At 44.0% G+C, this 25,570-nt stretch overlaps 1 protein-coding gene across 4 annotated transcripts in view; it reads left to right on the top strand.

The window, feature by feature from the left end:
- The window catches only part of STARD8 (StAR related lipid transfer domain containing 8), a 236,750-nt gene that overhangs the window by 163,140 nt on the left and 48,040 nt on the right, over window positions 1-25,570 (top strand). Inside the window, exon 1 of one of the 4 annotated variants that reach the window (XM_069747339.1) lies at window positions 10,603-10,785. The exons of the other annotated variants lie outside the window; for them this stretch is intronic. Coding sequence (XP_069603440.1) covers window positions 10,752-10,785 — 34 coding nt within the window. The 5' untranslated portion in view covers window positions 10,603-10,751. Of the gene's footprint in view, window positions 1-10,602; window positions 10,786-25,570 lie in introns of those variants that run through there. 4 annotated transcript variants of the gene reach the window in all.

Here is a 25,570-nt window from a genome sequence, read left to right as displayed (position 1 = left end):
GTTCGTGATGGGGCAACATAGTCTCATCAGGGTCTGATTCTTGATCAGCACCCTGCGAGGGCAATGTTGTGGTCTGAGTCAAAGGACCAGCATAGTAGTCTGGCTGTGGCTGTGCATCAGTGCACTCCATGTCAGATTCAACTTGTAATGGGCATGGACTGTTAACTGCTTCACTTTCTAAGCCAGGGACGGTATGTGTAAAGAGCTCCATGGAGTAACCCGTTGTGTCGCCTGCTGCATTCTTCTCTGTTGTTGTTTTTGCTGAAGAGGACAAGGAAGCGACTTGTCCCTGACCGTGAACATCCACTAACGACGCGCTGCTTTGACATTTACCAGTTTCACGAGAGGAGGCAAAAGAGCTAGAGGCTGAGTCAGCAAGATAAGCCAAAACTTGCTCTTGCTGCTCCGGCTTTAAAAGCGGTTTTCCTACTCCCAGAAAAGGGAGCGTTCAAGGCCTTGTGTAGCCAGACGACGAACCTGGCTCCACAGCTCCAGACTTAGGTGCAATATTTTTTTTCCCACGACCAGCTGATGCTCCACCACTACCACTACCCTCATTACCAGCTGACAATGAACGCCCCCGGCCACGACCTCTTCCACCATACTTCCTCATTGTTTTAAAAACGTAAACAAACTAACGGTATTTGTTGCTGTCACACAAATTACACGGTGAGCTATAACTTCAGTATGATTTAGCTACCCCTTTACAGGTGAGTGAGACCACAACGAAAATCAGGCACAATGTTACACACTCTGTTGTTGGTGGCAACAAATGAGAGAGATGCCACACACGCAGGACTGTCACTGAAGCACAAATGTAAATATTAATCTCCCACTGATTTGATTTTTTTTTTTTTTTTCAGGGAGACTTTAGGAAAAAAAAAAAATAGAATAAAATGATTTTTTCAGGAAGAATTTAGAAACCAAAGAAAATAAAATGATTTTTTCAGAGAGAATTTAGAAAACAAATAAAACAAAAAAAAGGCTTTCTATGGCCCACTGAGTGAGAGATGACGCACACAGGAGTCAGGAGTGGCACACAAGCCCAGAGGCCAATATTTATCTCCCACTGATTGATGTAGTGATTTTTTCAGGTAGATTTTGGAACCCAAATCAAGCTAAAGCTAAAAAAAATAATAGGCTTTCTATGGCCCACAATTGGAGAGAGAGAGAGAGAGAGAGATGGCACACCCAGGAGTCAAGACTGGCACACAAGCAGAAAGGGCAATATTAATCTCCCACTGATTTGTTTTTTTTTTGTTTTGTTTTTTCAGGGAGACTTTAGGAAAAAAAAAATAGAATAAAATGATTTTTTCAGGAAGAATTTAGAAACCAAATAAAATAAAATGATTTTTTCAGGGAGAATTTAGAAAACAAATAAAACAAAAAAAGGCTTTCTATGGCCCACTGAGTGAGAGATGACGCACACAGGAGTCAGGAGTGGCACACAAGCCCAGAGGCCAATATTTATCTCCCACTGATTGATGTAGTGATTTTTTCAGGTAGATTTTGGAACCCAAATCAAGCTAAAAAAAATAATAGGCTTTCTATGGCCCACAATTGGAGAGAGAGAGAGAGAGAGAGAGATGGCACACCCAGGAGTCAAGACTGGCACACAAGCAGAAAGGGCAATATTAATCTCCCACTGATTTGTTTTTTTTTTTTTTTTTTTTTCAGGGAGACTTTAGGAAAAAAAAAATAGAATAAAATGATTTTTTCAGGAAGAATTTAGAAACCAAATAAAATAAAATGATTTTTTCAGGGATAATTTAGAAAACAAATAAAACAAAAAAAGGCTTTCTATGGCCCACTGAGTGAGAGATGACGCACACAGGAGTCAGGAGTGGCACACAAGCCCAGAGGCCAATATTTATCTCCCACTGATTGATGTAGTGATTTTTTCAGGTAGATTTTGGAACCCAAATCAAGCTAAAAAAATAATAGGCTTTCTATGGCCCACAATTGGAGAGAGAGAGAGAGAGAGATGGCACACCCAGGAGTCAAGACTGGCACACAAGCAGAAAGGGCAATATTAATCTCCCACTGATTTGTTTGTTTTGTTTTTTTTTTCAGGGAGACATTAGGAAAAAAAAAATAGAATAAAATGATTTTTTCAGGAAGAATTTAGAAACCAAAGAAAATAAAATGATTTTTTCAGGGAGAATTTAGAAAACAAATAAAACACAAAAAGGCTTTCTATGGCCCACTGAGTGAGAGATGACGCACACAGGAGTCAGGAGTGGCACACAAGCCCAGAGGCCAATATTTATCTCCCACTGATTGATGTAGTGATTTTTTCAGGTAGATTTTGGAACCCAAATCAAGCTAAAAAAAATAATAGGCTTTCTATGGCCCACAATTGGAGAGAGAGAGAGAGATGGCACACCCAGGAGTCAAGACTGGCACACAAGCAGAAAGGGCAATATTAATCTCCAACTGATTTGTTTTTTTTTTTTTTTTCAGGGAGACTTTAGGAGAAAAAAAAATAGAATAAAATGATTTTTTCAGGAAGAATTTAGAAACCAAATAAAATAAAATGATTTTTTCAGGGAGAATTTAGAAAACAAATAAAACAAAAAAAGGCTTTCTATGGCCCACTGAGTGAGAGATGACGCACACAGGAGTCAGGAGTGGCACACAAGCCCAGAGGCCAATATTTATCTCCCACTTTTTTTTTTTGTTCCAGGGAAAATTTATAAACCCAATAAAAAAATAATAAATAGGCTTTCTATGGCCCACTATCTGAGAGACAGAGAGAGATGGCACGCTTAGGACTGGCACACAAGCCCAAAGGCCAATATTAATCTCCCTTTTTTTTTTAAGGGAGAATTTATAAAACCAAAAAAAAAAAAAAAAATAGGCTTTCTATGGCCCACTATTTGTGAGAGAGATGGCACGCTCAGGACTGGCACACAAGCCCAGAGGCCAATATTTTTCTCCCACTGATTGATGTAGTGATTTTTTCAGGTAGATTTTAGAACCAAAATCAAGCAAAAAAATAAATAGGCTTTCTATGGCCCACTATCTGAGAGACAGAGAGAGATGGCACGCTTAGGACTGGCACACAAGCCCAAAGGCCAATATTAATCTCCCCTTTTTTTTTAAGGGAGAATTTATAAAACCAAAAAAAAAAAAATAAATAGGCTTTCTATGGCCCACTATTTGTGAGAGAGATGGCACGCTCAGGACTGGCACACAAGCCCAGAGGCCAATATTAATCTCCCACTTTTTTTTTTTTTCCAGGGAAAATTTATAAACCCAATAAAAAAAAAAATAAATAAATAGGCTTTCTATGGCCCACTATCTGAGAGAGAGAGATGGCACGCTTAGGACTGGCACACAAGCCCAAAGGCCAATATTAATCTCCCACTGATTGATTTATTGATTTTTTCAGGTAGAATTTAGAACCCAAATAAAGCAAAAAAAAAAAAAAGGGCTTTCTATGGCCCACTGAGTGAGTGATGATGCACACAGGAGTCAGGAGTGGCACACAAGCCCTGAGGCCAATATTTTTCTCCCACTGATTGATGTAGTGATTTTTTCAGGTAGATTTTAGAACCAAAATCAAGCAAAAAAATAAATAGGCTTTCTATGGCCCACTATCTGAGAGACAGAGAGAGATGGCACGCTTAGGACTGGCACACAAGCCCAAAGGCCAATATTAATCTCCCTTTTTTTTTTAAGGGAGAATTTATAAAACCAAAAAAAAAAAAATAAATAGGCTTTCTATGGCCCACTATTTGTGAGAGAGATGGCACGCTCAGGACTGGCACACAAGCCCAGAGGCCAATATTAATCTCCCACTTTTTTTTTTTTTTCCAGGGAAAATTTATAAACCCAATAAAAAAAAAAATAAATAAATAGGCTTTCTATGGCCCACTATCTGAGAGAGAGAGATGGCACGCTTAGGACTGGCACACAAGCCCAAAGGCCAATATTAATCTCCCACTGATTGATTTATTGATTTTTTCAGGTAGAATTTAGAACCCAAATAAAGCAAAAAAAAAAAAAAAAATGGGCTTTCTATGGCTCACTGAGTGAGTGATGATGCACACAGGAGTCAGGAGTGGCACACAAGCCCTGAGGCCAATATTTTTCTCCCACTGATTGATGTAGTGATTTTTTCAGGTAGATTTTGGAACCCAAATCAAGCAAAAAAATAAATAGGCTTTCTATGGCCCACTGAGTGAGTGATGATGCACACAGGAGCCAAGAGTGGCACACAAGCCCTGAGGCCAATATTTTTCTCCCACTGATTGATGTAGTGATTTTTTCAGGTAGATTTTATAACCCAAATCAAGCAAAAAAATAAATAGGCTTTCTATGGCCCACTGAGTGAGAGATGACACAGACAGGGATGGCACTCTAGCAGAAATGTCAATCTTAATCTCCCACAAAAAAAAAAAAAACAGGGAGTGTCCTTCAATTACTATCTCCCTGCAGTAATCTCAGCCAGGTATGGCAGGCAGCAATAAGGAGTGGACTGATGCACAAATTAAATAAAAAGTGTGTCCAAACCAAAAAGATAGCTGTGCAGAAAGGAAGGAACAAGAGGATTTGTGCTTTGAAAAAAGCAGTTGGTTTGCACAGCGGCGTACACACAGCAATGCAGCTATCAGGGAGCCTTCTAGGGCAGCCCAATGAGCTACAGCGCTGAGGGGGAAAAAAAAAAAATGTAGCTTCCACTGTCCCTGCACACCGAAGGTGGTGTTGGGCAGTGGAAATCACTACAGCACAAGCGGTTTGGTGGTTAATGGACCCTGCCTAACGCTATCCCTGCTTCTGACGAAGCGGCAGCAACCTCTCCCTAAGCTCAGATCAGCAGCAGTAACATGGCGGTCGGCGGGAACTCCCCTTTATAGCCCCTGTGACGCCGCAGACAGCAAGCCAATCACTGCAATGCCCTTCTCTAAGATGGTGGGGACCAGGACCTATGTCATCACGCTGCCCACACTCTGCGTTTACCTTCATTGGCTGAGAAATGGCGCTTTTCGCGTCATTGAAACGCGACTTTGGCGCGAAAGTCGCGTACCGCATGGCCGACCCCGCACAGGGGTCGGATCGGGTTTCATGAAACCCGACTTTGCCAAAAGTCGGCGACTTTTGAAAATGAACGACCCGTTTCGCTCAACCCTAATCCTCACATTTTGTGCTATACATTCATAAAACAAGCTAAATAAACTATTGTGATGAATAAAAACATAAAATACCAACCTTACTGAATGTGACGTATTCACATACAATGAGCCTGAGAGATCTGTGCAGCTATATCCTCTCCCCTGAAGCTCTGAAATCCAACTGTGATATCAGGTTTCACAGACCTTCAAGAGACAGGAGACTACCTGGAGGGAGGGGGTTTCCTCACAATCTGGTGAGGAAGGAGAAATGAAAGTAAAAGAGAAGCGCCTGTCAGATCAGTTGTATGTGACGGAGGGTTAAAAGAGCAACTTATTAAAAAAACTTATAAAAAACTAGTGAAATTCCACTTGAGTGGCAGAATAAAATATTAGATAAGAATGATGTAATGTGATGCTGCTACATTGTTACGGATGCAGCATTTTGACACTTAGGGCTCATACTCACTTGCGCGAAACTCGGATAAGTCTCGCATGGCAATAACCGGCACTGCTGCACATAGGAATACATGCAGCCGCATGCTCCGCTCCTCTGTGCCAGGTGCAGTGCCGGGTATTGCCATGCGAGACTCATCCGAGTTTCGCACAAGTGAGTATGAGCCCTTAGCAGTAGTGTACATAGTAATGGGGTCATTCCTGTCATATATTGTTAGGTCATATGCATGAGATGTCTTATAGGTGCTTGTTTTACAAAGTTGCTTGTTCTCGACATACTGTATGTGTTGACAGGGGCATAGATAGAGATCATGGAGCCCCAAGTCCTAATTGGACCTCAACCAAATCAACCCCCCCCCCAAAAAAAAAAAAAAAATTGAAAAAATATTTGTTGGAGTAGACGGGGTCATAGCGCATAAAAATAATCACAGAACTGCCAATCTCCCAACTTTTAACTTGCCGAAAAATGCAACATAGTAAGTAACCCTAAAATACTTTCGTAGGTACATGCACAGAAATTACGGTAACTTGCACTAACCACCTGTAGTATTTTTCTCTTGCGCCTATTTTGATTTTTAAAGTTATCTACACTCATTGAATTAAAATACATCCAAAGCGTCACGATGCAAAGTAAGTACATGTAGACTCACACCTGGAAATGAAAATTTGGCAATATCGTGTAGTGTGGTTGTGGAGGTGCATGGTAATAAACTGGATTATTAAAATCAATATTCAAAAAATGTAAATGTGTCCGATACATAAAAGATTTTTTTTAAAAAGTACCCACAGTACTTTCCAAAAAACAAATGGGACAGAAAAAGCGACGGTAGTTAGTTTTGCATCCCAAAAGTAAGCATCTGCAGAAGGCCCCTTTGTAATGGTGGTGTGTATCTTTCTAATATTGGGCTACTAGAAAAAAGAAGTGTACAAAACAAAAAACAAAAAGAACATTTTTAATTACTTGCAGTTTGTGAGGTAGACAGTTGTTTTTAATTTATTAAGGTGCTGACACTTCAGTAAAGCACAGATCATTCAGAGTCACACTGACTATGCAGGTACTGCACCTCCCTATCTCGCTTGAATTACTATATTATTAGTCTCAGACTGACTACCACTCCCATTTTCAGTGTGATCCTCTAGCGCTGTAGTGCGAGGCGCTACAATTGTGGAGTTATTCTATCTCTGTGTGGAATTAGCTGTGCTCTCTGACCTCCTTTTTCTACGCTATAAGAGCATAAAATGGTGCTCCTTGGCCAACCCTCATCTATAAACTGACTGTGATAGTCCCCCCTGAATGGTTGCGCTAGACCATGTGATGTGATAGCTGGCGGGCATTATGGAGAAGCCTACTTGGCATCTTTAACCCACTTTTTCACTCTTCAGCAGTCTGTGAAATGGCGCCAGTCATAATTTTGTTGCCCATTCTGTGCAAATGGAATCGCAAATTATTAAAATCCTTGGGAACCTTTGATTTCAGGAAATTCTAGTTGAAGTCGATTCTCTGCGAATTGAGATAGCAAAGAAGGTTCCATTTAGGCTACTTTCACACTAGCGTCGTTCGACGCATGTCACAATGCATCATTTTGAAGAAAAAAACGCATCCTACAAAGTTGCCTGCAGGATGCGTTTTTTCTCCATAGACTTTCATTAGCGACGCATTGCGACGGATTGCCACACGTTGCATCCGTCGTGCGACGGATGCGACGTGTTTTTGCAGTCCGCCGGGATGAAAAAACGTTGCTTGCAACGTTTTTTTGTCCGTCGGGTCTGCTTTTTCCGACTGCGCATGCGCGGCTGGAACTCCGTCCCCTCCTCCCCGGACCTTACAATGGGGCAGCGGATGCGTTGTAAAACTGCATCCGCTGCCCCGATGTGATTTTACTTCACAGCATAAGTCGGTACGTCACCCCGACGCACTGCGACGGGCCCGTACCGACGCTAGTGTGAAAGTAGCCTTACCTAGCAGAGACCAAAAAGCCTATGTTGGTGTACGGTATATTTTTTATTGGACTTTACTTTTCGATACTGATGAGCACCACTAGAGAAGTACAGTGTGTGGGTTACTCATTTTTATGATTGACCTATGGCTTAGTGAACAATTCTGAGCCTTGTGTTGTGTAAGATTTCCAAGAAGGCTCTGACATGTGCCACTGAATATGCCAATACATACCGCGCCAACACATGCCAAGCACAAATTCTTTGTAGGTCATCGTCCTGTGTTCTGATTTATTCTTCATGGGCATGCTTGTCTCTCCTATATTGCCATGTGACATGCTGATTCTGCTGATCCCAGGAAATAAATAATGGCCAGATGATAAGACGTTTAATCACCTGGAGAATAAAGAAGCTATTTTGGTGCTACGAGACTCGCCAACATCTGGGAGTTTTTGGACTATTGGTGTATAAAGTCAGACAAACGTTCCTATAAACAGCTCCATTGCCAGATCTCGCTTTGCATATAATTTATCACATACTGTGTGTATGCAACTCATATATTACACAAACCCAGACACGAGCGGCTCCATATTTCTCCTGTCTCTGTGTTTTTAGGTGTTATTGATCTTGCTCTGTGCAAGTCCAGAAGAAATAATATGTAAAATAGAATGAATTGTGGTGTATCGATTTAACGCATCTATCAGCTTATGTGTTTGCTCACCGTTCAGGAATATTCGAGCAAACGAAGCAAACCGACGTCATCTGATACAGAGTATTCCCATCACCATGAGGGACTTACCTGCTTGGGATTTTCCAGTAGAGCGAAAAGGAATCATTTGCTGGGAACATCCGCCATGCTGATGGGTGATTTCTTGTAAAAGGGGGTAAATGAGAATTAGAATGGAGCAACAGTGCACCTTTTTGACCGCCATTCTGTTAATTCTTTTTTGGCTGCTGGAAAAAGTCCAATGTACAGAATGAATGGAGTGGGGGTGCTGCTTATATCTAATGGGGGTCCTTGCAGCCGGACTTTGAATAGGTGATACAGTAACTTCTTTTCACCCCTTTAAGCTGCAGATGGAAAAAAATGGGCTGTAAAAGGGTATTCCTTCCCAGGCATATACCCACATCTTGGGGGTCCTACTACTGGGACCTTCCTGTCTGGATTTTGAGGTTCCTTTGACATCCATTTTGCAATATGAGCTGAAAACAAAATTCCCGGGCTGAAGCTGGGAGCAATACATGATTTGCTTGTAAAGGGTACATCTATTTGTCAGTCCAGGCTGTGGACTAGATTGATTAGGCTACTTTCACACATCAGGTTTTTTGTTTCAGGCACAATCCTGCTAATGTTGTAAAAAACGGATTCGTTGCAAATAGTGAAAAAACTGATGCAACGGATCCGTTTTTCTGCCGGATCCGGATTTTATTTTTAACACGGAGTTTACAGTGACTTTCTGGAAAAAAGGAGAGAGAGAGAAGGATGAAACATCTGCCCATCAGGCGCAATCCGGCGCTAATGCAAGTCTATGAGAAAAAAACGGATCCGGCGTAAAAAAAAAAAACGGATCCGTTTTTTTCAAAACTTGCCGGATTGTGCCTAAAACAAAAAAGCTGATGTGTGAAAGTAGCTTTAGTTTAGGTACCTTTACCTACATTAATTAGTTGAAGAACTCGTATGGGAATCATCATGGCTGACACCGAGACTATAAAACATGTCCATACCGTAAGAACTAGAGGAGTGGGGAAGTGAAGGAGCACAACCACTGGTAGAGGCTGGTGGCAGCGTGAGACCTTGGCGGGGACCGGAGTCCTGCGCTGGACATACTCTTGGACTAATCAACTATTAATTGTTTTGTTTATTTTTAAGAACATTTTAAGTAATGTGTGCAGGGGAGGAGAAGTAGGAGGAGAAAGTGTGGATGTGCTGTTTTCTGACTGACTACCTTGGGAATAAAGCCTTACATTTACGCCACGTTCACACATTCAGTATTTGGTCAGTATTTTACCTCAGTATTTGTCACTCAAAATCAGGAGCGGAACAATCAGAGGAAAAGTATAAGGCCGGGATCACACACAGTGAGATACGGCCGAGTCTCGCAGGTTAAAACCAAGCTCTGGCACCGGCATTCTAGAGCGGAGCGTGCGGCCGCACAGCAATACATGGAGCCGCACGCTACGCTCCGGAGTGCCGGTGCCAGAACTTGTTTTTAACCTGCGAGACTCGGCCGTATCTCGCTGTAGTGTGACTCCGGCCTAATAGAAACACATCACCACTTCTGTATTTATCACCCACTTCTGGTTACACATACTGAGGTAAAAAACTCACCATACAAATACTCACTGTGTGCACATGGCTTGTTCAGTATTTCATCAGTATTCTAATAATAATAATCTTTATTTTTATATAGCGCTAACATATTCCGCAGCGCTTTACAGTTTGCACACATTATCATATCTCATACTACCACAGTATGTGCAAGCCAAAACCAGGAGTGGGTGATAAATCCAGAAGTGGTGACATGTTTCTATTATACTTTTCCTCTGATTGCTCCTCTCCTGGTTTTGGCTTACAAATACTGATGGAAAATACTGACTGTGTGAACGTGGCCTATAGTAGTGTCATACTTCCTATAGCCGAGGTACATATATATATATATATGTATATATATATATATATATATATATATATATATATATACATATATATACATATATACATATATATATACATATATATATATACACATATACATATATATATACATATATATATATATACATATATATATATACATATATATATATACACATATACATATATATATACATATATATATATATACATATATATATACATATATATATATATAAATATATATATATATATATACAGCGCTGCTCCATGCTTTGTATACATCTGTACACACTCGTTTGTGTCAGGACCTCCGTAGTTTGGTTCCCTAATGTAGAGCAGAGGTTTATGGCAGACAGGACTGGCAGGGAAGAGGTTAAAGCTACACTCTCCCTTTTTCCCTCTTCCCACCCGATGGGCTGTCCCAGGACTGCCAGGGTTGTGCATGGAACATTTGTTCTTGGAGGAAGGGAGTTGAGTGAGGTCAGCAGGGCCAGATGCTGCTATTAGCAGACTATGTGTAGGAGAGCTCCAACCTCTCCCTGTATGTGCAGCCCCTGTCCTTCCCAGGACTGTGCCCCCCATTGCTGGGGCTAAGCCCATGCTGCCCAATGAACAGGATCAGGACTAAGAGGAGCAAGAATGGTAAGGCTAACACTTCACTCTGCTCTACTAAGTGGAACGTTTACATTTTTTTCCTGTGCTTTTTTTGGGGGGATGTAGCAGAGGTAAATTTGTTTTCTGGCACATTGCTATGTTCTGATGTGCTAATCTGTGGTTTACATAGCACAATCTGTGCTCACAGCCTTGTGGTCTTAAAGGGTTAAATGTCAGATCTGTGTTTATCCTCTAGGAGGAAAGTCTACAATATTGTTTTTAAGTTGTTATTTTTTGTTTTTATGTGATTCCATGTTTATGTGAAAGTGATTTCCTACTAGTGTATGCCTCATGGCAGGGCTATAATATGGCATAGTGGGTGGCACGCGAATGACAGCTTTGTGAGGTCCACGATTCCTACTGGATAATATCAGCCCAGGCTGGATATAAGGATAGATATGTATAAATAATCTTTTTTTCTTTTTGGAGTGTTGTGAGTATTGCCCAGATCCTTTTCGCAGATGGATACCTATTAGCTCCAGGTATAGGACGTTCCATTATTTTATTATTGGCCCCAGGTATAGGACGCTTCATTATTTTATTATTCCTAGGTATAGGACGCTCCATTATTTTATTATTCCTAGGTATAGGACGCTCCATTATTTTATTATTAGCTCCAGGTATAGGACGCTCCATTATTTTATTATTCGCTCCAGGTATAGGACGCTCCATTATTTTATTATTCGCTCCAGGTATAGGACGCTCCATTATTTTATTATTCGCTCCAGGTATAGGACGCTCCATTATTTTATTATTCGCTCCAGGTATAGGACGCTCCATTATTTTATTATGAGCCCCAGGTATAGGACGCTCCATTATTTTATTATTCGCTCCAGGTATAGGACGCTCCATTATTTTATTATTCGCTCCAGGTATAGGACGCTCCATTATTTTATTATTAGCCCCAGGTATAGGACGCTCCATTATTTTATTATTAGCCCCAGGTATAGGACGCTCCATTATTTTATTATGAGCCCCAGGTATAGGACGCTCCATTATTTTATTATTAGCCCCAGGTATAGGACGCTCCATTATTTTATTATTCCTAGGTATAGGACGCTCCATTATTTTATTATGAGCCCCAGGTATAGGACGTTCCATTATTTTATTATTAGCCCCAGGTATAGGACGCTCCATTATTTTATTATTCCTAGGTATAGGACGCTCCATTATTTTATTATGAGCCCCAGGTATAGGACGCTCCATTATTTTATTATTCCTAGGTATAGGACGCTCCATTATTTTATTATGAGCCCCAGGTATAGGACGCTCCATTATTTTATTATTAGCCCCAGGTATAGGACGCTCCATTATTTTATTATTAGCCCCAGGTATAGGACGCTCCATTATTTTATTATTAGCTCCAGGTATAGGACGCTCCATTATTTTATTATTAGCCCCAGGTATAGGACGCTCCATTATTTTATTATTAGCCCCAGGTATAGGACGCTCCATTATTTTATTATGAGCCCCAGGTATAGGACGCTCCATTATTTTATTATGAGCCCCAGGTATAGGACGCTCCATTATTTTATTATGAGCCCCAGGTATAGGACGCTCCATTATTTTATTATGAGCCCCAGGTATAGGACGCTCCATTATTTTATTATGAGCCCCAGGTATAGGACGCTCCATTATTTTATTATGAGCCCCAGGTATAGGACGCTCCATTATTTTATTATGAGCCCCAGGTATAGGACGCTCCATTATTTTATTATTCCTAGGTATAGGACGCTCCATTATTTTATTATTCCTAGGTATAGGACGCTCCATTATTTTATTATTCCTAGGTATAGGACGCTCCATTATTTTATTATTCCTAGGTATAGGACGCTCCATTATTTTATTATGAGCCCCAGGTATAGGACGCTCCATTATTTTATTATGAGCCCCAGGTATAGGACGCTCCATTATTTTATTATGAGCCCCAGGTATAGGACGCTCCATTATTTTATTATGAGCCCCAGGTATAGGACGCTCCATTATTTTATTATTAGCCCCAGGTATAGGACGCTCCATTATTTTATTATTAGCCCCAGGTATAGGACGCTCCATTATTTTCTTTTCCTTTTTTCTCTGCCCGCTCCTCCGCTTTCTGCACATTCCTCCTAGTGCTACTCCAGATGGCATATAGCTCTGACAACAGGAAATGGCAAAAGTAGCAAAAAGCTAGAAGCCGAGTCCTATTCCTCCAGAATATAAAAATAACCTCCTGAGATGCAGGCGTGTCGGGGGATTTGCTTTTCTCTGATTATATGTTACTCTTCAGCGTATGCATCGGCCATAGGCTTTATTCACATTCATTTCTTAAGCAGACGTTAAAAAAAAAAAAAAAAAAGTCTGTGCTTTCCATAAATGCAGCTTTTCTGCGAGTTATGTTATAGCAGGAAATACTTGTGTAGGAACAGCACAGTTGCCAGCATTTAGCATTTTCCCTTTAGGGAGCTTCCCCTCACCCCTCTCTCACAAGCTGTAGGAGTCAGGCAGGAAGATGTCTCTCGGTTCTCTGACAAATGTCTGTATGATGTTTCTACCAAATCATTCTTATTGATCACTCGTTCTTATATAGTCACTATTATTATTATTATTAGTCACGACATATTCAGTGGCAAGTGATTGCAGAGACGCTCACTATCTGATTCTAGTCATATACTACAGAAACCGACGTAACTGGAAGATTTTGGGCCCCAATGCAAAATTTCCATCAGGGCCCCCAACTGTCATGGGTCTTTATAGTATAGGTCTTTCCGTATGGGATCCCCATAGGCTCCAGGGCCCAGGTGCGACTGCAACCCCTGTACCCACTATAGATGCACCCAACTACAGGTAGATACAAATTTGATTCAATTTTCAAGGGATAAAATCCTGAGACTGAAGCGGCCGCTTTGCTATTTCATCTGTGTCACCTTCATAGCCTGTCTCTGCAAATCGGGATAAAAACAAGTCAAAATCAATGCTGTACCCCACTGTTCTCAGGATCAGTGGCGGTCCAGGAGGTTGGGCTTCTATGTAGTTATTAAGTGATGGCGTATTTTAGGGAAACCCCCTTAACTAATAAAATGTTTGTGTTCAGTAGAATGGTGTAGTCTACAATGGTGTTCTAAAAGTCAAGAAACTGGTGCAACCCCCATTAAAAGGATTCTGCGTGAAAATGGTCCCATCTAGTAATGAACTAGTGTGCTCGGATAAGGTGTTATCAGAGCATTCTCGTTTCCTACTCAAGTATTTCAGCATGGTTGAAAAATATGCTGGGGTCGCCGTGGCTGCCTGTCTCTTGACTGACAGTTGCAACACATGCAGGGATTACCTGTTTGTTAGGCCATCCCTGTATGTGTTGCAGCTGTCGAACTGCCGCGAGACATGCAGCCACGGCGATTACAGCACTTTTTTCGAGCACGCCGAAGATACTTGATTAGGACATGAGCATGCTTTGATGGCACCTTATTTGAGCATGCTTGCTCATCACAAGACTCCCATTATAATTGTCATGGTTGCAATATAAAAGGAAGCCATAGCGCTGGAGTGAACAGAGTAGCAATGTATCCATTCAGTCACCCTCTCCCGTCATTATGTTCCATCATTTACTGGATTTTCCCACTTGTGGGCAGGCTGGACAATGAATAGCCACATAAAAGCACAATTCACGCTCCCTGACGAAGTTTGGGTGAAACGCACGTTGGGGCTGGGGGTATCACACTATACCTTAACCAACTGGGTGCATCATTTGATGTAAGTATTTAGCCTGCTCTGTGTATACTTTTTGTCATTACTGTTTACCATTTCATCTGTTATAGCTGAGAGCTTTTGGCTGACACATTGCTGTCTGTGTACTTTGTATATGTCTTTTACCATCTCTATATAGTTTGTATAGTGGTTATCCTCCTTTTTGTGGTTCTCTGCATTTTTCTACAATTTTACTTACTGTGTATTTTAATATTTTCAATAAATTCTGTTTTTTATGGGACTAAGTTGGCTCTTTATTCGTTTCTGTTGGTACTTGGTTCTCCCACTGGTGCGTCTCTGCATATGGTTCCTACCCATTCTGACACTTTTTGTTGGTATTAATTGGACGATGAATAGTGTTTCCACCATTACCAGCGGTAAGCTATGGTACAGTGGTGTAGGTGTAGAACTGAAGATGCACCAAAGTTGGATGATTCCTGGTGAGCTGGGTGATATTGCTAGGTTCATCCAACCAACCATCCCAAAACCAACTCTCTATTGTCCTGTGATGGGCGAGGTGTGAAAGTGAACTCTAAGTAATTAGCTACATGCGTTGTACGTTGCGGCTTGTAAGTGAATATGGTTACGTTGTGACCAGCAAACATTGTAGTGGGTTTTGAAGTCTTAGTCACTGAAACTTATTGCCCACATCGCGTCCACCGACACTGTCCTGTGCCAAGAACAGACTCAATGCGTTAGCCCCAGCTATCATTTGTGCTCTTCACAGCTTGGGAGCTGTTCACAACTGCTTTGGACATTCAAGTCAAGACTGAATCTATTGCATGATTGAAGCCAACAACATACCCTATTGACTTTAATGGATCCATCCTGTTTCCATATTGGTGTCTGTCATTTTGGCAGAAAAAGTAGCACAGTGTGGTCTTTGCCCTTCTTTGAGGTTCTCCACTACAGATGTGAATGGAGTCTTACTTTGTTACGGTAAATGGTATTAGATTTTGGGCCTTTTGGGTATCTTGTTACATTCATGATCAGATACTTTGTTCCATTATGTCCTAATTTGGAGGTTTGTCATTGAAACTTTCAGAAGTCATTGTCAGCCCTTACTGACCCCACAGGAATGGTAAGATCACTGATATAAGGGTTGAGGATGGGGTCCCATGTCTCCCTGACCTCACTCTTCAACCTCCTCTGCTAGGAATGTTCCTGGGGCAGTTCAGTACAGGGCTGTGTCTGTGCAGGGGTTAATTACATGCCCTTGATGACATACTCTGCTGCAGAGGCGAGCTGCATGTTTGGAAAGAGTAGAAAGGACCCTGTATGTTTTCAATGTGTGGGATCACATCCCACCCTAGGCAGCGTCTGTGCCCCCGGGTGTAAGCAGGGAGTGTCTGTGTCAGCCTGGGAAATAAGGAGGCAATTGTCAGGCAATCTCACCCCACCATCATAGGCTCTTTCTGAGGGTGAACACTTAGTATGCTTTAACCCTATGGTACAGTAATGAATTTATGAATGCCTTACTAAGGAGCCGCCTCTGAAGAAAGAGTGGTACAGTGTGGGTCCTGTGCATGCCGCTCTCACAGTGCTCACATTCTAGTATCAGTATGGAGGCAACGGAACTGCTCTCCACACAACGCACATTGGGGCCATTAGTTCACGTAAATTTGCAACAGATATCAAATTTTATGGAAAATCTCCATGTGCAAAATGTCGCACTAAAGGTGAGACGGTGCATGGATTAGCTCCGTTCCAGTCATTGCTCACCGGCACTACCTACAGTATGGTGGGCACTCATGGAGCTCCATTACGAATATTATGGTGTATTTTACTCTTACATCATATCTACCTGCAGTCATGGGCAAAAGCTCCCTCCTGTGTACTGATATTTCAATTATCAGCATTTCAGAATTTTACACATTTATAGACAAATAACATTTACATAAAGACTCAATATTTCCGGTGCTGACCATTATTTTTCAAAATAAGGCCCTGGCACCAGGATGTCCACTTCTGGGCCAAATCCTCGCTGATGACGACACAGTGTTGCCTAATCAGTGCTTGGAGTTTATCACTAATTCTGTGTTTTTGTATGTTTACCTGTCTATTTTGAGGATTGCCCTCAGGTTGAGATTGAGGTCTGCGGATTTTCCTGGCCATTGACCCAAAATTTCATTGCCACCTAGTTATCACTTTTGCTCAATCTCATTGAAAATCTATAGTCAATAATGAAAAGCAGGTGAACATGCAAAACCACAGAAATTGTGCTGAACACCGAGTACTGATTAGACAAGAATATGCTGTCATCAGTCAGGATTTGGCCCAGAAGCCGATATCCAGCAGCTAGAGCGAAGGGCAGAAAAGAGTCAAATATGAGTCAACACTTCAGCACTGTAAATATTGAGTCTTTGAATGAACTTGATGTATTTGTCTAGTAAAGTCTAAAAAGTTATGAAATGCTGATAATTTGTACTTCTGTAACCAGAGAAACGTCTGACTAAAGATCAAAAAACACTTGACCCTGGTATTGTCGACGGAGTAGTCCTTCACCGTAAAATGCCCCCACCCATCTATCCCCACCCGTGGCCCTACCATTCCAGCCCCCCAATAAAAACACAACCACCGTAATTCTTTGGAATGATATAGGCCACAGTAGCCTTTTTATTAAACATATAACAATAAATACATTATAACAAAGCAATAATAACATTTTTTAAAGGCTAGAAGGAGTCCTTGGAGCCCCAAGAATCTGGTGATTGACAACCCATACCGCGAACATACTTAACACCAAATTTACTCCCAGCCGATCAACACCCTGGCTCGGGAGCACTAAAAACCCAAACGAGGGTTCACTGTTCACGGTAAAAAATCCCAGGAGATCCGGCCACCCCTGCCGGAACTCCCCAACCACCATTCACCAGATTCAAAAGATACCAACACTAAAACAGAGGAGCCATATGCCAAAATGGATCCCCCAAAACCAATTTTTACCAACTCCCAGGACTCCCCCCAGCCGCCACGGCCACAATGACCCAAAAGAAAAACAACCTTGCCATTTAATGAGGAAACCTAAAAAAGACCCCCTTTTTAAAAAAGAAAAACAGCAATAGGGCGGGAGGGCGGGACTGCTCACGATCCTCAGAGAGCGGGAAGTGACCGTTACCTCCCCCAAATCCCATAAACCCCCGGGCCTGAAACCTTCCCCCCACTCATTATCATAATTCCAACCCCTCTCCCCCCCCCATTGTCATGCAGGCCTTCGCCTACGCCGTGGGGGGAGGGATACGGCTTGCTCCGGCCTTTTCTGAAGCAGCAAACTTCGTGAAAACCTAAACTTGTGGCCATGTGTACTGGCCCTCCTTCGATCCTCAGAATTCGGACATAGGGTGCTATGGATGGTTCACAGATCTTCCCTGCATATGGTAGCATAGTCTTGCAATATGCAAATGATTCCTATGTTGCAGACTCATACATTTCAGGGATTGGGCCTATCACATACATGGATAGTAAACAGATGCTGAATGTGCTGTGACTATCCATTACAAACATGGATGTGTGAATTTGGCCTGACGTGGGTCCTCCCTAGTATTATTGCAGTGTGTGTCCATGAGATAGAAGTCCCTTGAGATGTGATGCTTATTCCCGGACTCACTCCTTTAGTCTCTTGATATAAACTTCCTAAACTATTTTAAGAGCAGCGCTGGGATGCTGAGAACATGTGATGGGGACTGCAAGGTCAGACGGTCATAGATGTCTGTGAAGGGCGTTCTTCATGTTGAGGTTTGTACGTTGATATCTAATTATGTTACGCTGCATGGTGCCATCAAACAACGCCCTGTATTGTACCCCTATGCTTAACAACTGCCATGTCGAGCTGCCACTGAAAATATTGCGTAGGGCATTTTTTTGCATTCACTCCATGCTTTGGTTATAAATAATGCATCAAAACCTGCATCATCCTAACCCAGACCCCTGCAACGTTGGTACTGTATTGTGTATGTGCACATCATATGTTCTTCAGATGGGTCCACCCCAATATCCACCTGAAAAAGTGCTTACAAATGCTAAAAAGCATGAACAAATGCAGTGCAGTCTCAAAACTACTTAAGTTGTACACTACTTTTACGTTGATGACCTATCCTTATGTCTGATCTGTCAGGGTCCGACACCTGGCAACCCCCCGCCGATCAGCTGTTATCGGTGTCGACGGTGGCTGGAAGTACTCGTCTGCTGAGCTGCTCCATCTTCTGCTAATGGCCGAGGCTTGGTACTGCACATCCACCTCCTATTTATATCAATAGGGGGTGCCGGGTGTTGGACCCCAGCTGATCAGACATTGATGACCTATCCTGAGGATAGGTCATCAATGATAAAGAAGAGGACAACTTCTTTAACTGTGCATAAGTTCAGTCTTTTTGAACTTCTTTCCACTGGTTTTGCCTCTCAGTATTGTATACGTAATGTGAAAAAAGCATTTACCAATAGGCAGTCATTTAATAGCGTGTTTACAGGCAGACCATGGCTACTGGAGCTCTCTGAATGATCTACAGTATAAGGGTATGTTCACACGTTCCTGATTTCCATCCTTTTTTTCAGGACTAAAAACCGCAGCTCTTTGCAGAAAACGCAGGTCCTTTTTTTTTGGTGCGTTTTTTGATGCGTTTTTTGATGCGTTTTTTTATGCAGTTTTCTATGCAGAGTCTGTGTGTTTTCTAGGGAGTTTTTTAGGGTTAAAATGGCTGAAAATACCCTAACCCTAACCCTACCCCTAACCCTACCCCTAACCCTACCCCTAACCCTACCCCTAACCCTACCCCTAACCCTACCCCTAACCCTACCCCTAACCCTACCCCTAACCCTACCCCTAACCCTACCCCTAACCCTACCCCTATTCTAACCTTAGTGGGAAAAAAAAAAATTCTTAATTTTTTTATTGTCCCTACCTATGGGGGTGACAAAGGGGAGGGGGGTGTCATTTACTATTTTTTTTCATTTTGATCACTGAGATATAACTATCTCAGTGATCAAAATGCACTTTGGAACGAATCTGCCGGCCGGCAGATTCGGCGGGCGCACTGCGCATGCGCCCACCATTTTGCAAGATGGCGGTGCCCAGGGAGAAGACGGACGGACACCGGGAGGCCGGGTAAGTATAAGGGGGGGAGATTAGGACACGGGGGGGCATCGGAGCACGGGGGGGGCATCGGAGCATGGGGGGGTGGGATCGGGGCAGCCACACTCCGCCCACGCACTTCCGCCCGCTTCCCCGCACTTCCTGCTGCAGCAGTTCGGCACCACAAACCGCAATAAAACCCGCAGATATATTTTTGATCTGCGGGTTTTACTGCGGGTTTGACCTCACAATGGAGGTCTATGGGTGCAGAACCGCTGCGGCTCCGAAAAAAGAAGTGACATGGTACTTCTTTTTTCCCGCAGCTATTCAGCGCGGCTTTTTTTCTGAATTTCAGGATCGTGTGCACAGTGGTTCCTGTTTTCCATAGGGTACATTGTACTGTACCCTGCATGGAAAACAGCTGCGGAACCGCAGCGGCAAAAACGCTGCGGTTCCGCAGAAAAAAATGCACTGTGTGAACATGGCCTATTAGTATTATTATAATACTAGGGAACTATGGCCTATTAGGCCATGTTCACACAGTGCGTTTTTTTTTCTGCGGAACCGCAGCGTTTTTGCCGCTGCGGTTCCGCAGCTGTTTTCAATGCAGGGTACAGTACAATGTACCCTATGGAAAACAGGAACCACTGTGCACACGATCCTGAAATTCAGAAAAAAAGCCGCTCTGAATAGCTGCGGGAAAAAAGAAGTACCATGTCACTTCTTTTTTCGGAGCCGCAGCGGTTCTGCACCCATAGACCTCCATTGTGAGGTCAAACCCGCAGTAAAACCCGCAGATCAAAAATATATCTGCGGGTTTTATTGTGGTTTGTGGTGCCGAACCGCTGCAGCAGGAAGTGCGGGGAAGCGGGCGGAAGTGCGTGGGCGGAGTGTGGCTGCCCCGATCCCACCCCCCCATGCTCCGAGGCCCCCCCGTGCTCCGATGCCCCCCCCCCCCGTGTCCTAATCTCCCCCCCTTATACTTACCCGGCCTCCCGGTGTCCGTCCGGCCGTCTTCTTCCTGGGCGCCGCCATCTTGCAAAATGGCGGGCGCATGCGCAGTGCGCCCGCCGAATCTGCCGGCCGGCAGATTCGTTCCAAAGTGCATTTTGATCACTGAGATAGTTATATCTCAGTGATCAAAATAAAAAAAATAGTAAATGACACCACCCCCCCTTTGTCACCCCCATAGTTAGGGACAATAAAAAAATTAAGATTTTTTTATTCAGTCGCCATGACAGCACAACGAGAGAGGGGTTCCGCCCTTCAGGGACAGGAAACCTCAGACATAAAAGGGCGGCACCTCACTCACCCGCCAGTTGGTTTCCTGTCCCTGACAGTGGAACCTCTTCAGACAGGCCCAGAGAAGAGGGTTGAAGATAGAAGCTATCCCACTCCTGACAGGCCGATGCAGGTAGCGGGGGTCCCCTACCTCGGCCTGATCAGGGGGATGGAAGCACCACACGGCAGGGGGACTGTCTGTGTAGGTGACAGCAGGAGGAAGCAGCCCTAAGCGGGGGGCTTGACTTCTGTGGTGCCGCTGTTCACCTGGTACGTGAGGCCCAATGGTGCGCATCTGCCGGAGCTCCTGGGGTCAGTCCGCCGCTGCTGCTGGGGTCTGCGGTGGCTAGGTGAGCGCTGCCGTCCTTGTTCGGCGCGTCTGCTCTCAGCGCCGCGTCCGGAAGGGGCATGTCCTGATGACGCGGGTGCGGCGCGGGGCGATGACGCGGCCGCGCATGCGCGGTAGCGTCTTATCCTGGCTAATGGCGGCGCCCGGCGTCGCAGGGGGGGATTTTGGCCTCAGGGTGTCTGGCGCTCTACGGGCGCTAGCGGGGGCAGTACCAATTAGCGGTGCACCGAGGGATGTCCCTGCTGACCCCCCATCCGGGGGTGGTACCCAGGGGGATAGATTTAAACGCTGCACTGAGGCCTCAACATTGTTCCTGTCCACCATCTTGGAATGGAGTCTCTGGAAGGAACACCGCAGCTGGGCGGTGAGCAGCAGCAGTTACCTGAACAACCTTTGAGCAGCTCCCAGCGGCGTTCTAGTGGCAGTAGTCGCGCTGGTAGAGCCAAAGAAACTCAGAAGTCAACTAAGTCCTCTGGCCGTAAGGAATCTCCGGCTAAGAAGGACCCCCCGATCACGGTACCATTCACTGCAGGGATGGGTAAGTGAGCTTCGTGAAAGTACATTTCTGATAGCTGTCCCTCCTTGTATTCCCTCTCTCCTTATTAGGGGAGGAAATCTGTGTCCAAATCCAAACATAGAGAGTGTGCCATCTGTACGGAACCTCTTCCGGATGGACATAAAAAGAAATTGTGCAGCATCTGCATTCAACAATTAATTGAGGACGAGACCCCTGACCTTACGTCTACTCTTAGGGATCTGGTTAGACAGGAGGTCAGAGATTCCATAAGGTCTCAGAAGACAGTTTCAAAAAAGAGGAAGGAGATATTATCCCCAGCCTCGGATGTGGATTCAGACACGGGTGGTGTGAGTTCGGATTCTCATCCGTCATCATCATCAGAGGACGTGGAATCTAGTCGAACCTGTCTATCACTGGACAGAGTTAACCGCTTAGTCAAAGCTGTCAATAGCACTATGGGCATTGAGGAGACCCAGGCGGAATGTTCCATCCAGGATATAATGTTTAAAGGCATAGATCGCAAATCCAGAAGAGTATTTTCCGTAGTTGATAAAGTTAAGTCTCTGATTACGAGAGAATGGAAAAAACCCGAAAGGAAGGGGTCTCTCCCACCAGCGTTCAAAAGAAGATATCCCTTTGAGGAAGAAGCTTCTTCCTCCTGGGACAAGGTCCCGAAACTGGATGCGGCGGTGGCTAAAGCATGTAAAAAGACGTCTCTTCCGTTTGAGGATCTGGGGAGCCTAAAAGACCCGCTTGATAGGAAAGCTGAGGTATTCCTTAAAGGAGCTTGGGAAACATCAGCGGGTTCCCTGAGACCAGCGATTGCGGCCACCTGCACTGCCCGGTCGTTGATGGTATGGCTGGGTAATCTAGAAGACCAGCTCAAGGATAAGGTTCCTAGGAGCGAGATCCTATCATCTATGTCTATGATTCAGGATGCAGCAGCCTTCCTTGCGGATGCGTCAGCCGATTCTGTTAGGCTAGCGGCAAGGTCATCAGCACTGTCCAATGCGGCCCGTAGGGCTCTTTGGATAAAATGCTGGCCAGGAGACTTGCAGGCCAGATCAAAACTATGTGGCATCCCCTGTGAGGGGGTTCATTTGTTTGGCCCAGTGCTGGATGAGCTTCTAGAAAAAGCAGGTGACAGTAAGAAGCGATTCCCTCTCCTAACAAGACCCTTCTATAGACGGGACTATAATAGAGGAGGGCCATATCGCCGAAGATCGGACAGGGATTCAAATAGAGAATCGACCAGATACAACTCTTACAGGAGAAGAGGTAGAGGTTACATGTTTAACTCTGCTAGAGACTCTAAAAAGCATCAATGACTGGCGGCCCAGGTGGGCGGTAGGCTTTTGGCCTTCTACCCAGCCTGGGTAAAAATCACCAATAGTCCATGGATACTCAGTATCATTAAAGAGGGGCTAAAGTTCCAATTCCACCATACCCCCCTGGAAAAATTCAAATTAACTCCTATCCGTTCTTCTCCCGCAGAACAGTTGGCGTTGGAGTCAGAGGTTCGAGATCTCCAAAAAAAGGGGGTTCTCATTAAAGTACCTACGGAGGAACAAGGTACGGGGTTTTACTCCCCTTTATTCCTGGTAAAGAAGCCAGATGGATCTTATCGTACCATCATCAATCTGAAGGGCCTGAATGTATTCCTGCTGGTCCCATCCTTTAAAATGGAATCTGTGAAGTCGGCAATAAAGCTTCTTTTTCACAATTGCTTCATGGTTGTCTTAGATCTGAAAGACGCCTATTATCATGTCCCGATACATGCAACTCATCAGCGCTTTCTCAGGGTGGCGATTTCTCTTGCCGGCACAGTGGAGCACTTTCAATATCGGGCACTCCCCTTTGGTGTTGCAGTCGCACCTCGGGTGTTCACTAAGATTATGGTGGAGGTTATGGCACACCTTCATGAGCAAAATATACTAATAATTCCCTATCTGGATGATTTATTGATCGTTGGGCGCTCAGAGGTACACTGTAAAGAACAGTTGGGGAAAGTGATGGCGGCGTTACACAACTTAGGATGGATTATCAATCTCAAAAAGTCGCGTCTTCAGCCCTCAACATCACAGCAGTTCTTGGGTCTTACTGTGGATTCAGCTCAGCAGGAATGTCGCCTGCCAGACTCAAAAGTTGATACTATTCACCGGCTGGCCTCCAGGGCAATTAGTAATCCCGTAGTTTCCCTAAGAAGTGCTATGTCACTCTTAGGTTCACTTACTTCTTGTTTTCCGGCGGTTATGTGGGCACAGTTTCACTCCAGGGCTCTGCAATGGGATGTTCTGCATAATTTTCGGCGTCTGGGCGCTAACCTTGACAAAAAATTTTCCCTATCTGTAGAGGCCACGGGTTCACTAAGGTGGTGGACACACATCCCTAATCTGCGTAAAGGGGTACCTTGGACATATCATATATCACGGGTAATAACAACGGATGCTAGCCCCACGGGGTGGGGAGCACACTGGGAGGGCAATTGCATTCAGGGTCTGTGGTCCCATTCTGAGCGAGACACGTCCTCCAATCTGAAGGAATTGATGGCGGTGGAACGCGCCTTAGATAGGTTCCTTATACCTCTGCAGGGTAGACATGTTAGGATACTCTCTGACAACCAGGTGACCGTTGCTTATGTGAACCACCAAGGAGGTACACGGTCTAGGTCATTAATGAACGTTACAAATCATATCTTTCAGATGGCCGAAAATCACCTGCTCTCCCTTACGGCCCTTCATATAAAGGGAAATCTAAATACCATGGCCGATTACTTAAGCCGCAACGAGCTCAGACAAGGGGACTGGTCTCTAAAACCGGCTGTCTTCAATCAGATCGTGCGGTTGTGGGGATGTCCAGAGATAGATCTGTTTGCCAGTCGAGGAAACAAGAAACTCCATCAATTCTGTTCCCTAGACCCAAGGGACAACCCGTACGCAGTCGACGCTCTTCTGATCCCCTGGAATTTCAATCTCGCCTACGCTTTCCCTCCTCTGAATCTCATTCCTATAGTTCTGAGGAAAATTCGCGAAGACGGAGCCCGAGTGGTTTTAATAGCCCCATTCTGGCCCAGAAGGTCTTGGTTCCCATGGTTGAGAAGCATGTCCATTTCCCAACCATGGATCCTCCCAGAAATACCGGACCTCCTTTCCCAGGGTCCAGTCTTCCATCCACGAGTAACCAACTTGCACCTGACAGCGTGGAACTTGAGAGGTCACTTCTGAAAGGAAAGGGATTCTCCCAGAATCTTGTAAATACTCTACTTAAAAGTAGGAAAGCCTCCACGACTAGCATTTATGTTAGGGTATGGAGGAAGTTCCTATCAAGTTCAGGAGCACAAATCGATCAAAAACCTGATATTGCTCAGATCCTAGAATTTTTACAGAAGGGCCTAGAGTTAGGCTTAGCCACCAGCACCCTTAGAGTTCAGGTTTCAGCTCTAGGGGCACTATATAATTCCAACATAGCCAGATAACAAGGTTTTTCAAAGCGGTCACCAGATCCAGGCCGGTTGTTAAACAGAGAATAGTTCCATGGGACCTAAATCTTGTGCTCTCAGCTCTAACACAAGCTCCGTTCGAGCCTATTGACTCTGTCCCGATCAAGATCCTGTCGGTCAAAACAGCCCTCTTAGTTGCTCTTACATCGGCAAGAAGGGTTAGTGATCTTCAGGCATTATCCAGGCAACGTCCATATATGCAATTTTTGGAAGATAGAGTGGTGATGAGGCCTGACCCTCTTTATCTTCCAAAGGTTGCCTCAAAATTTCATAGATCCCAGGAGGTGATCCTACCTTCATTTTGTCCTAATCCCTCTAACAATAAGGAGCAGAGAT

The sequence above is a fragment of the Ranitomeya imitator genome, chromosome 2 (assembly GCF_032444005.1).
Source record: "Ranitomeya imitator isolate aRanImi1 chromosome 2, aRanImi1.pri, whole genome shotgun sequence".
In the NCBI taxonomy this organism is placed as follows: Eukaryota; Metazoa; Chordata; class Amphibia; order Anura; family Dendrobatidae; genus Ranitomeya; species Ranitomeya imitator.
Note: the sequence above shows the minus strand (reverse complement) of the source record. Positions and strands in the feature narration are given on the sequence as shown.